Source organism: Ranitomeya variabilis, chromosome 4 (genome assembly GCF_051348905.1).
Source record: "Ranitomeya variabilis isolate aRanVar5 chromosome 4, aRanVar5.hap1, whole genome shotgun sequence".
Classification (NCBI taxonomy): Eukaryota; Metazoa; Chordata; class Amphibia; order Anura; family Dendrobatidae; genus Ranitomeya; species Ranitomeya variabilis.
In genome coordinates, this window is record NC_135235.1 from 403,034,958 (window position 1) to 403,048,622 (window position 13,665).

At 43.1% G+C, this 13,665-nt stretch overlaps 1 protein-coding gene across 5 annotated transcripts; it reads right to left on the reverse strand.

Moving 5' to 3' along the window:
• Window positions 1-294: 294 nt before the first annotated feature.
• On the reverse strand, window positions 295-12,771 carry LOC143764933 (uncharacterized). 5 transcript variants are annotated; one of them, XM_077251061.1, is made up of 6 exons: window positions 12,670-12,771; window positions 12,170-12,342; window positions 7,430-7,558; window positions 6,037-6,231; window positions 5,839-5,956; window positions 295-1,821 (listed from the first exon to the last, which is right to left on the reverse strand). In XM_077251061.1, exons 3-6 carry the CDS (start codon window positions 7,505-7,507, stop codon window positions 407-409), a joined length of 1,806 nt encoding a protein of 601 aa, XP_077107176.1. In that variant the 5' UTR covers window positions 7,508-7,558; window positions 12,170-12,342; window positions 12,670-12,771; the 3' UTR covers window positions 295-406. The 5 variants fall into 5 exon arrangements, with proteins under 5 accessions (XP_077107176.1, XP_077107174.1, XP_077107175.1 ...); XM_077251059.1 differs by having other exon boundaries at window positions 7,430-7,596; XM_077251060.1 differs by having other exon boundaries at window positions 7,430-7,682.
• Window positions 12,772-13,665: the final 894 nt, after the last annotated feature.

Consider the following 13,665-nt stretch of genomic DNA (forward strand, 5'->3'; position numbering starts at 1 on the left):
TCTTCATGAATCAAGATCATGTGACTCCAATATGCTCCTTCATTAAGACCAGCTAGAAAAATCACTAGTCTCGATGGACCGGGGTCTACTGTATGCGTTATGCACCATTAGCTGAAGTGAAAACATAATCCCTTTACACATTGGGTTGCATTTTGTGACCACTATCAAAAATAGCGAAAGCTTTGCTTGCTCCTAAACAGCTGCCATAATTTCTATTGGATCATCACCCTTTGCTTCAAATCAAAGCACTTTGAACCCATAAGTTCTACAAGAGATTAATAGCACACAAGCCCATACGTGTGATATTTATTACAATTCTGATAGATCATTCACTTAAAAGTTATGCTATAATGATCCCATATATTAATTATGGCTTCTCTCTAGCTTTGCGAGAGTAGAGGGTGCGTCATTTTCCTCCAGAGTGGATACTGCAATGCATGAGAAGTTCAGAATTGCTCATAAAAAAAGTATCGCAGTCTGAACATTTGAAGGGTTTACTGATACTGTGAACTTCTTGATGCTTGAAAAGAGTGGAGCTGTATCTGAATGATTGACCGCATTTGGAACAAGCATATGGTTTTTCCCCTGTGTGAAGTCTGTGATGCCTCGACATACTGGATTTATCATTAAAACGTCTGCCACATTCAGAACACACAAATGGTTTTTCTCCAGTGTGAATCCTCAAGTGACGGGCAAAGTGTGAACGATCGGAAAATGATTTCCCACATTCTGAACAGGAAAACTGTTTCTCTTTGGCGTGGTATTGCTGGTGTTTCACAAGGAGAGTGTGATTTCTAAAACAAGTCCCACACTGAGAACAAAGAAAAGGCACATCCCCTGTGTGGACCTTCTCATGATTGAGAAGCTGGTAATTTCTAGTGAATCGTTTGCCACACTGTGAACATTCGAAAGGCTTCTTCCCTGTGTGGATTTTGCAGTGGGCCACCAGTTCATACTGGTTCAAAAATCTTATCTCACATTCTGGACATTTAAATGGCTTTGATATGAGATTAGCGTGCATTCTCTGATGTCTGCTGAGGTATGAGCGGTCACTGAAGGACTTCCCACACTCTGTGCATGTGTAAGGCTTCACCCCAATGTGGACACTCTGGTGTCTAATGTAGTGTGAGATTTTGGAAAAAGATTTTCCACATTTAGAACACAAAAATGGCTTCTCTCTGAGATGGGTTCTCTGATGAAGAGAAAGATGTTGCTTGTTTGGAAAAGGTTTATTACATTTTGGACACATTAGCGTTTTTAATTTTTGTTCCTGATTTTCTGCACTCGGATGGTCAACTGGGTTTCTTTGAGGAAAGGTGTTCTCCATGTTTCCATATAATTTTCCACCATTAACTTTGTCTTTTACTGTATAAGACGAAATATTCATGACTTCTGTGGGTTCATCTTTCTTGGTTTGTTCAAAACATCTGTTATGCGGGGCTGGAAAATTTTGTTTTATGTAATTCAAGTCCAGATTTGTTTCAACACAAGAGACGGGTTCTTCCTTAATCTGAAGATATGGATATTGACATGTAAGATCTGTGGGTGTGGATATTTGGGGGGCTTTGAGGTTACCTCCATTACATGACACTGGTTCTTCTTTAGCAAGAGGTGACGGATTTTGCAGAACAGGTTCTTTGACTACATGTGGGCATGACTTGTTGGGTTTCTTAAGATTCTCCATGTTGCTTGATACTACTGCTGCAGTCCTTGGTTTCTTCAGTCTTGAAACATCCTCTTTAAATCTTTTTACTTTGTTACACATCCGAGTGGGCACGTGTCCATGAGTTCCTGCCGTTGTACATGTACTATTTGAGTAACCTGTTATAAAGAAAAAGTCATTTAATATTGAGACAGCTCATTATTACTCACTCACTACAGCTATGAACAAACAGGCAAGTGAACAAGGACTATGATTTGCTATCTTGCAGAACTATACCAAAGGTTGGTCAGAAAGTGATAAAAGCATCAAGACAGTTATATTTTAAAAAAGTTGTTGGGAAGTTAGTCGCTCAATGGCGAGTAACTAGATTATCACATGGAATGGAAGGCCTTTCTTTTGATAAGAAATTGGAAAAGCTGGGCTTGTTTAGCTGAGAAAAATGACGTCTCAGAGGAGATGTCATTCATATGTATAAAAGCATGTGGTCAAAACAAAGCACTGTCATGGGACCTATTCCTTCCCAAGACCATAAAAAGGACTAGGGGGCATTCACTACATATGGAGGCGATTCCCTCATCTACATAGGAAAAGGTTCTTTACAGTTAGAGCAGTCAGACACTATATCGGCATTAATAAAGGGCTGGATGCTTTGCTCACAACAAATTAGATTGTGTGTTATTAATAATCTAGGGACAGAGAATGTATAACTACTGGAGAAAGATTGAACTTTGATGGACCTTTGTCTTTTTTTTCAATCTATGTAAGTACAAGGGCTTCTCACTAAATTAGAATATCATCAAAAAGTTAATTTATTTCAGTTGAATACAAAAAGTGAAACTCATATATAGAGTCATTACAAACAGAGTTATCTACCCGTATTTTTCGGACTATAAGACGCATCGGACCATAAGACGCACCCCAGATTTTCAGAAGGAAAATGGGGAAAAAAATGAATGCGTCAAATGGGGGTTCATCTTACAGTCCTGAATTCAGCTTACCCTGGGGAGGATCAGCAGCGCTTGTGGAGCGGAGTCACAGGGGGTGTTTGGTGGTCTGGCGATGATATGACCCAGACTGGTGGGGCAGGTTCAGTGGTGCGGGGCCTCCGGCGACATTTTGTGAAAGCCCAGAGCCCCTGCACTTCCATTGCCTCGATGCTATAGCCGCCGGAGGTGGTGCATGCGCAGATTGAGATCTCAGCAAAATATCGCTGGAGCCCCCGCACCACCGAGCACCGCCGAACCTGCCGCACCGGGATGGGAGTGAGATCAGTGTCCTGCAGCGTTGGACCACAGGAAGAATTGCCTGACTCCTGCCGCCACCTCACTAATTGTAAGTATGGTATATTCTGACTATAAGACGCACCCCCGTTTTCCCCAAAAAAAATTGGGGGGAAAAGTGCGTCTTATAGTCCAAAAAATACGGTATTTCAAGTGTTTATTTCTGTTAATGTTAAATACCATTCTATTAGTCAATGACCATTGTTCAAGCTCATCTAGATCCTTCTGAATCCTTTCTCTGTCCTCGACCACACCCATCTCCAAATAGCCCTCCCTTTACCCATCTCTGTATCCGGCTATCATTTTTCTCCTATGCCTCAAAACTATTGGAACAGCATGCCCATCTTGAACTATCCTCCAAACTGTTCTCCTGCTCCCTCTTTGACCAGTTAAAATTTGGCTTCTGTGAGGCAGTGACCGGTGTCACATGCGAGGGTCACAATGTGTCCCCCCCAGGATGCGCACGGAGGCATATTGAGGCCGTGGCAGTGCATTGCAGTCACAGACATAGCTGTGATTGCAATGTAAAATAAAAGTAAGTGTTGGTCTTGGGCAAGCTATTTGTGCAAGGCAGATTTAAGAAAACCTGCTCTGGGCTTTTATTTTTTTAAATGGACTACAGAATGGTAGTGGGGCAGTCCGTTTCCTTCCCTGCAGAGCTCCACCTGTGTGAGGCAACACAGAGCCAAGCGGAGCCCTCAGCGTACCCGGCGGTGCAGTCACCCACGACAACAGGTCTCGGATGTGGACTATTTTGTTTCCTGGCTGCAATCTGGAGGATATCGTATGCTTTATATTTCTGTGAGTTGGACATTAAAACACGTTTTGCTTTGAACTTTGCTGGGTCACTGCCTCATCACTGCAGTGTGGATAACGCTGCACTACAATTCCAACTGAATCATTCAACCAAAACTGCCCTAAATAAAGTCAACAATGACCTACTAACTGTCAAAGCAAAGCGACATTACTCTGTCCTCCTCCTCTTGGAACGGTCCTCTGCCTTCAACAGTGTCAGTGTCCCCCAAAAATTCAGTTCTAGCACCCCTGCTCTTCTCTGTCTACACCTTCAGCCTGAGACAACTCATAGACTCCCTCGGCCCATCTCTTCACTGGCTCCCCATTGCCCAGAGACTCCAGTTCAAAACCCTAACCATGACACACAAAGCCATCCGCAACCTGTCTCCTACATACATCTGTGACCTGGATCTCCTTCTCAAAAAAAAAATGGTGTGCACACCAGACCCGATTAAATACAAAAATATATCACAACTTTATTGAGTGCCAAGGACATACCAAAAAACATTAAACCCATCTAAAAACATGCAGTTTGCATAGTACATGATAAAAAGCGCTGACTGATGTATAAGCAAGGCAAAATATAGACATGTGGGGACACAATGGAACAGGTGTAGAACCCTGATACTTACATTATTTTCATATTGTTATATGATGCATTGGGGTGCACCCTATTTACCAGTCTTTATCTAGATCGCCTTCTCAACTTCCCTCTCATTTCCTCTTCCCATAATCGCATTCAAGTCCTCTCCCGTGCATCCTCCCTAATCCAGAACTCTTTACCCCATCATAGACGCTCACCTACCGTGGAAAACTTCAAAAAGAACCTGAAGACCTACCTCTTCCGACAAGCCTACAACCTGGCAGTAACCCTCGCTCCAATATACCGCTGCACGACCAGCTCCTGCCTCACCTACTGTATCCTCGCGGGCAGGGTCCTCTCTCCTCCTGTACCAGTCATGTATTGTTCATCATGATTATTGTACTTGTTTTAGTTATTATACATTTTTTATATTATGTATACCCCTTTCACATGTAAAGCAACATGGAATAAATGACGCTATAATAATAAATAATTCTACGTCAGCACCATTAAAGCCTATGGCCCCTTTGGTACATACGCCCGAATCCCATTTTGCGGGGGGTTTCGATACAAGCCCTGACAAGACCACTGACCATAGGCTTTCATATTATGTTCTTGCACAAATCAGAGTTGTTGTCTACCTGACGACTGCGCTGAACAAAAGGATCTAGCACAGTTAGCAATGGCAGCCAAAGTAATACAAAGATTTATATGGTCCCTCAAGAGGAGCTGGTTACCAGTGATATTATTACACAGCTAAAGCAATCAAAATATGAACAGATTATTCTAGTGACCATTGCAGAAAATCTGAATACCCGCGTGGAATCCTGCACAAGAACCTCCAGAACAGGGAACTTGAAATTAACTTGACAGCTGATAATGCCCGTAGATCGGGCAGCATGTATGCATGTCATGCCAACCCATCGGCAACCTGCGGTCATGTGACATGGGCGCCGATGGGCGGAATTAGTGACGCGCTTCCGGCGCGATCACATTACGGCCCACGTCATGAAGTGGTTAAACATGTGATGCCAGTTCCTGCCTAAAAGCTTTCTGGTGGAGTTTTTAATTAGGCGCATTTTAGACATATAGTCGACTTCTTGCGCTAAAAAGTCGCCAAAAAAAATCGATTAAAGTAAACAATAAAGAGCATTTTTCTTCTGGTGCCAAAGTCATAAACTTCATGCTCCATTTTGGACAAATTGGCGCAAAAAAGTCAGTGAACAACACAAGACAAAAAGAAAAGGGACTCTGATATATCAGAAATGATTCCACAAGGGCCACAGTATGTATGTATGCACAGTATGCAGTAAGTTATGGTACAGATTCAGAGCATCTCAATCTAGATTGACTGTTTTGACAGTCAGACCAATGAACGTTTGCGCTTACACACAACAGTTTGTGGGTTTTACAAGTAAATATTTCCACATATCTGAAGAACATGAGGAGCACATACCTATGTATACAACAGATCTCAGGTATTATAATGTTATAGTCACAGACAGAGCAGATTTCACCTTGTGATACTTGAATGTTCTCCATCACGGCTTGCTTGTAGAGATCGTTGTGTCGTTCTATGTACTCCCACTCCTCCATGGAGAAATGGACAGAAACATCCTGACACCTTATAGGAACCTGACACACAATGATACAGTCATTAGAAAGACACATCAGCCCCTGTGTTACTGTATAATGTCTCATTAATCAGCCCTCACCTCTCCAGCCAGCAACTCAATAATCTTGTTGGTGAGGTCTAGGATCTTCTGATCATAGTTTCTGTCATGTAACAGTGACTTAGGTGAAGATCCCTTCTGGATTGGTATCTGGGTCCGGTGCCATCCTAGGGAAACGAGGGGATAGTTGAAGGATGTAACACCCTCTCCAGATGTCTTCTTCACCACTTTGTAATCCTGTGTATGAAGAGAAACACTGATAAATGTCATTATATACATTCCTTGAATTCCTTACCTCTCCAGTCAGTCATGTCTTTTATTAATGGCGAGAAGATCCTGGTTAAGTCAGATGATATTTTCCAAAATCTCTCACCTACATGGTCCTGTATTAAAGAGATTGTCCAGCATATTACATTTATTGGTCTAAGCTTAAAGTAGGCAATCTCTTCTGAAAGGTTCCTGCTTAACAATGGCCACCGTACATGTGCTTCCACTATAGGGAGCGGGCTCAGGAACTGAACCTGCTCTGTTAAGCACAAGTGCTTTTTGTGCTACAAAATTGCACCAAAGAAAAATTTGGTATCAGTTTAATCTCTTAAATATTGCTGTCAAGCAAGACAATGACGTGTAGAAAGGCTCCAACATGGCCACCTTCAGGACCCCTGACCCCACAGGACTGCACATCCTCACTACTGAACATGTACATACCCTGACTCCACAGCACCTCCTCACTACTGAGCATGTACATACCCTGACTCCACAGCACCGCCTCACTACTGAGCATGTACATAAAGTGCAGCACAGATTCATCTCAACTAAAAGCAGAGATCCTTAGATCAGGAATAGACATTTATAGGATATTTCATAACTTTCCCATATTCTTATGAAAAAATTCACAGCACATCCTGCACTGAACTACTGAACCTAATTTAAAATATATTTTAGGAGACAGAGTTGGCCCATTTTATACCGACGCCACCAAAATGGACACCGACTACACAGCCCTGCCTACAAATGTAGAATAAACACAAAGGTCCCAATTCATAGTTTGCGTTTTGCTTCTTTTAAGTCACTTTTCTTTTTTTTTTATCTTGTGGCATTTACTGATGTTTATTACGCCAAATTCATCAAAATGGTACGCATGGTTCATGAATTTTGTGTCAAGTCAGAAATGGTCTTTTCTTTCCAAGTCAAAAATAAAAACACATCTTTTTGAAAAGGTCGCAAAAATTGCTAAAAAATTTACTGACATACATAAAATCACTTCAGAGGGACACTGGAGTACATATGCAATAAATGTTGTGTCTTCACAAAAAAAAAAGAAAAAGGCGCAAAACACCAAAATAAAAAAGACAATGGAAAATGATTCGGACACAAAATCAGAAAGAGAACAAAAGAAGTCATGTCATGCTACATTATCCTAAAATAACCTCACCTCTCCAGTTAGCAGGTAGATGATCTCAAAGGCAAGGTCGAGGATCCTCTCAGTCACCACACATGTGTCCTTTGCCATTTTTTGCGATCTCTGAAGTGCGGGCAAAGATTACATCAGATGATCATCCTCCTGTGACCCAAGGAAAGGCCTTGTCAGCTATCCAGTGTCTACAGGAATTGAAGATGAAGTGGCCTTGCGTCTGAAGTTCCACATGTACCGTCACTATATAGTGCAGTAATACTTATGCCCTTTACTGGAGGAATTGCCGCAAGGCAAACATTATGGGGACAGATTATTACCTTGGAAATCCCCATAAATACGGTATTATATTGCCGTTCGCATATTCCTGCCTACACCTATGTTATAGTGCCTGATACTTTCCAAGCAAGCATGTCATGTAGTACCTAAATACAAAATATATATAATAACGCTATACAGTCTCTATTTGTCAGAAATCTGTCATAAAAACTTTTAGAACACACAAAATTTTTCCACAACTCATGGTTGCAAAAAAATTGTGCAATTTTTGGCGCTTCCACGTCACCAATTAGGCAGGGTTGGGGCATAACGCCACAGCTTGTATAATTCATGTCAAGCTGTGATGTGACTAATGCCTGAAATTTTCCTCCAGAAATTTTCCTCCAGTCCCTGCTTTTCTAACAGATGTCTAAGCCTCCATCAGGGGTTCCATAATTTCCTTAGGAAGAAAAATGGCAGCAAATTAACAGCTATTTTTCCTGGAAAAATGATGGGCACATTAAATGAGTTGTCCTGGTTTTATAAAACTATGGGGTTGTGACTGGTGATGAGCGAACATGCTTGGATAAGGTGTTATCTGAGCATGCTCAGGTGCTAACAGAGTATCTTCGGCGTACTCGAAAATTGTGTCGAGTCCCTGTCGAGGCTTAATGTCTTGTGTCTGTTTGACAGCCATAACACAAATAGGCAATCCCTGGATGTGTTGCAGCTGTCTAACAGATGCCAGGCATGTAGGCGCGGGGACTCGGACATATTATTCGAGAACAATGAAGTCACTCGGTTAGCACACAAGCATGCTAGGATAACGCCTTATCTGAGCACGTTCGCTCATCACTAGTTGTGACATGTCTTTGTATTTTTGCACAAAATCATGGAGACTTGTCTGATTTTGATTCATGTCTCGGATCAATCGCAACAATGCAAGTCTATGGGTCCGTGAAAAAATATTGGTCAGCGCACAGAAGCCACAAATGTTTTTTAAGGATTGTTTTTTTGAGAGGAGACGCTTTAGAATCTGCCATCAGTGTTTTTGGTGGTGTGTATATGTGTTTCCTGATGCACTGTGATGAACCCTGACTCATCATGCGACTATTTGGCGCCAACATTTGAACCCTCATCACTATAAGGGCTCATTTCCACTTGCGAGGAAAACGGACGAGTGCAATCCGATAAAAAATCGGATTGCACTCGGACCAATGTTATTCAATAGGTGTCTTTTCATTCGTGATTTTTTTCTCAGCCGAAATCGGACTGAGAAAAAAATCGCAGCATGCTGCAATTTGCTGCGAGTCTCGGACGAGACTCGCCAATGCAAGTCAATGGGTGTGAGAAAAAAAACGCATGGAATACGGAACATCCATATTCCGTCCGTTTTTTACGGATACATTACCATTCTGCGGCATAGAACACTGTAAATGGTCCTGTAAATGACTATATAAAAATAGTTGCAGAGAAAAAAAACGGATTGCATACGGATGTCATACGGATGGTGCGATTAAAAATCGCATTGCACTCACATGACAATCGCATACGCTACATCCGTTTTTTCGGTCCAGATTACGGACCGTTTTTTCTCTTGCAAGTGGAAATGAGCCCTAAATGTAACTATTGTGTTGTAAACTATGGTTTTCTTGTCCTGATGAAGTCTGTAGCACTTTGAAAAGGCGTTGACTGAATAACTGAATAAAGAAAAGCCGCAAATACGTTGTCTGGACTCGGATGTATTAGATAGGACACCTGTAGCGCAGATTTTGCATCACTTTTTCTCGAATTAAAAAAAAAAAAAAAAGAAGTGATGGTTTCTCAAGCTTCTCATAATAAACAGTCCCTGAAAAACAGACAGATGACATCCGAGTGCCGTCCTACTTAATACAGATCAATAAACTTGCATTGATGAACGAGACTCAGCTCAATATCATGCAAGCCTGTTATTTTGTGTGGACCACTCAGTCCACACAAAATAACATGGATGTGTGAACTACAATAGGGGTCTGTGTAATCCATGAAAAATACAAATAAAACTTGTATGAGAAAAACTGCTGTGTGAATGAGGCCCTAGACTGTAAATCCCATGTGAATGAGGCCTTAGACTGTAAATCCCATGTGAATGAGGCCCTAGACTGTAAATCCCATGTGAATGAGGCCCTAGACTGTAAATCCCATGTGAATGAGGCCCTAGACTGTAAATCCCATGTGAATGAGGCCCTAGACTGTAAATCCCATGTGAATGAGGCCCTAGACTGTAAATCCCATGTGAATGAGGCCCTAGACTGTAAATCCCATGTGAATGAGGCCCTAGACTGTAAATCCCATGTGAATGAGGCCATAGACTGTAAATCCCGTGTTAATGAGGCCCTAGACTGTACATCCCATGTGAATGAGGCCCTAGACTGTAAGTCCCATGTGAATGAGGCCCTAGACTGTAAGTCCCATGTGAATGAGGCCCTAGACTGTACATCCCGTGTTAATGAGGCCCTAGACTGTACATCCCATGTTAATGAGGCCATAGACTGTACATCCCATGTGAATGAGGCCCTAGACTGTGCATCCCATGTGAATGAGGCCCTAGACTGTACATCCCATGTGAATGAGGCCCTAGACTGTACATCCCATGTGAATGAGGCCATAGACTGTAAATCCCATGTGAATGAGGCCCTAGACTGTACATCCCGTGTTAATGAGGCCATAGACTGTACATCCCATGTGAATGAGGCCCTAGACTGTACATCCCGTGTTAATTAGGCCATAGACTGTACATCCCGTGTTAATGAGGCCCTAGACTGTACATCCCGTGTTAATGAGGCCATAGACTGTGCATCCCATGTGAATGAGGCCATAGACTGTGCATCCCATGTGAATGAGGCCATAGACTGTGCATCCCATGTGAATGAGGCCATAGACTGTAAATCCCATGTGAATGAGGCCCTAGACTGTACATCCCGTGTTAATGAGGCCATAGACTGTACATCCCATGTGAATGAGGCCCTAGACTGTGCATCCCATGTGAATGAGGCCCTAGACTGTACATCCCATGTGAATGAGGCCCTAGACTGTACATCCCATGTGAATGAGGCCATAGACTGTAAATCCCATGTGAATGAGGCCCTAGACTGTACATCCCGTGTTAATTAGGCCATAGACTGTACATCCCATGTGAATGAGGCCATAGACTGTACATCCCATTTGAATGAGGCCATAGACTGTACATCCCGTGTTAATGAGGCCATAGACTGTGCATCCCATGTGAATGAGGCCATAGACTGTACATCCCATTTGAATGAGGCCATAGACTGTACATCCCGTGTTAATGAAGCCCTAGACTGTACATCCCATGTTAATGAGGCCCTAGACTGTGCATCCCATGTGAATGAGGCCATAGACTGTGCATCCCATGTGAATGAGGCCATAGACTGTAAATCCCATGTGAATGAGGCCATAGACTGTACATCCCGTGTTAATGAGGCCATAGACTGTACATCCCATGTGAATGAGGCCCTAGACTGTGCATCCCATGTGAATGAGGCCCTAGACTGTACATCCCATGTGAATGAGGCCCTAGACTGTACATCCCATGTGAATGAGGCCATAGACTGTAAATCCCATGTGAATGAGGCCCTAGACTGTACTTCCCGTGTTAATGAGGCCATAGACTGTACATCCCATGTGAATGAGGCCCTAGACTGTACATCCCGTGTTAATGAGGCCATAGACTGTACATCCCATGTGAATGAGGCCCTAGACTGTGCATCCCGTGTTAATGAGGCCATAGACTGTACATCCCATGTGAATGAGGCCATAGACTGTGCATCCCATGTGAATGAGGCCATAGACTGTAAATCCCATGTGAATGAGGCCATAGACTGTGCATCCCGTGTTAATGAGGCCCTAGACTGTGCATCCCATGTGAATGAGGCCCTAGACTGTACATCCCATGTGAATGAGGCCCTAGACTGTACTTCCCGTGTTAATGAGGCCCTAGACTGTACATCCCATGTGAATGAGGCCATAGACTGTAAATCCCATGTGAATGAGGCCCTAGACTGTACTTCCCGTGTTAATGAGGCCATAGACTGTACATCCCATGTGAATGAGGCCCTAGACTGTGCATCCCGTGTTAATGAGGCCCTAGACTGTGCATCCCATGTGAATGAGGCCCTAGACTGTGCATCCCATGTGAATGAGGCCCTAGACTGTGCATCCCATGTGAATGAGGCCCTAGACTGCAAATCCCATGTGAATGAGGCCCTAGACTGCAAATCCCATGTGAATGAGGCCCTAGACTGTAAATCTCATGTGAATGAGGCCCTAGACTGTAAACGGGACAAGCGTAAGACATGTTTCTCCTCTTTTTATGTAGACCCCTGGTCTGCAAGAAAAAAAAAAGGGAAGTATCCCATAGTATAGGACAGCATGTGGATGATAAAAATGAACATCTGAATAAGACCTTGATCTGATGAGTTTGTTATCTTAGTACTCCCCTACCTAGAATTACCCCCGTCTGATGACTGGTGTGTATACGGGCAGAGGTATCAGTGGCTGGCACTTATTGATTCCGGGAAGGCAGAAGATGAAGTGAACGCCAGGACCCTTGGTCAACCTGCCCGATAACTCCTCAAGGATGCCCGCAACAGCAACCATGAAAATCTGCCAATCCCCTAGATAGGGAGAGAATACAACATTACTATAATGCCTACAGAACAGTCCAGCAATGGGCAAGTCCTGCTGATGGATGTGGCAGAGAAGGACATCTGCATGGACTCCAGCTGCCATTACCTGCCTCACTCCTGGTAACCACTCCTACAGGGACATTCTATACCTGTCTTGTAGAATTCTACCATTCCTTCTACCGTCCCACTGACTAGACCTCCTGCTTCTAGTAATAAGGGGCCATCATATCTCCTATAAGTCCCATTATGCAGTGTCAGCCCCTCTATGATGGAGTAATGCACATGATACCCCACACAGCAGACCCCTGGCATTACCTTCCTTTGTAAATTAGATTGCTTATCACATGCAGCAGGGCTAGTCAGACAGCCTGGAAGTAGTTGCTGATGCAGGGAGTTGTGGGAGTTGTAGTTTCTGGCTGTGGCTAGCAGTAGCCACTAGAGGGAACACTGTTCTTTATCTTTTGTCCTATACCGTGGAGCCATCTTGGGTGTGACCATTACTCATTTATGAAACAAAAGAAATAGAAAGATGGATCTCTGTGCAGCCTTTTGTGTATTATATAGTTTGGTCCCAATGTTATGTTCACAATTATTTACAGCATATAACACTGCAACGTGCCAACCATGATTTATCGGATAGCACGCTGTGAAAGGTTATACTCAGTGCAGAGCTGTGTTTTCTCTCAAGCTGATTAGGAATGAGAAAAAAATTGCAGCATGCTGTGAGTGGCTTCGTGAATAGGATCACGCACATCCATACAAGTCTATGGGTCTGTGGAAAACATCGGACTGCACTCAGATGTCATCCCCTGACTCAGAAAATGGAGAAATTAAGTTCTCTGTCTTCTCTGCATCTCTCCTGCTTTTCTCTCATTGTAAACTGAAACTCAGCTCAAACTTTGATCAGAATTTGAGACGAGTGTCATTACGATAATCGATCTGATTCTCTGGTAGGAGAGAATGACGGTCGTGTGACCCACATGCTCCACAGCGTTTTTAATGTGCAGGATTTTTTTCTTGCACAAATTGCAAGGACAGGAAAAATGGTACTGTGCAATGAACATATAAAGGACAGGAGGAGTGGTACTGTGCAGTGTATATACACAGGATAGGAGGAGTGATACTGTGCAGTGTATATACACAGGATAGGAGGAGTGATACTGTGCAATGAACATATAAAGGACAGGAGAAGTGGTACTGTGCAGTGTATATATACAGGATAGGAGGAGTGGTTCTGTGCAGTGTGTATATATACAGGACAGGAGGAGTGGTACTGTGCAGTGTATATATACAGGACAGGAGGAGTGGTAC

Excerpts from the sequence above, each read along its gene's own strand:
- LOC143764933 (XM_077251061.1), bottom strand. The coding sequence starts at position 7,507 with ATGGCAAAGGACACATGTGTGGTGACTGAGAGGATCCTCGACCTTGCC. Across the intron at positions 5,957-6,036 it reads TTGAGTTGCTGGCTGGAGAG|GTTCCTATAAGGTGTCAGGA; the intron begins GTGAGGGCTGAT and ends ATTGTGTGTCAG. Across the intron at positions 1,822-5,838 it reads GAACATTCAAGTATCACAAG|GTTACTCAAATAGTACATGT; the intron begins GTGAAATCTGCT and ends TCTTTATAACAG.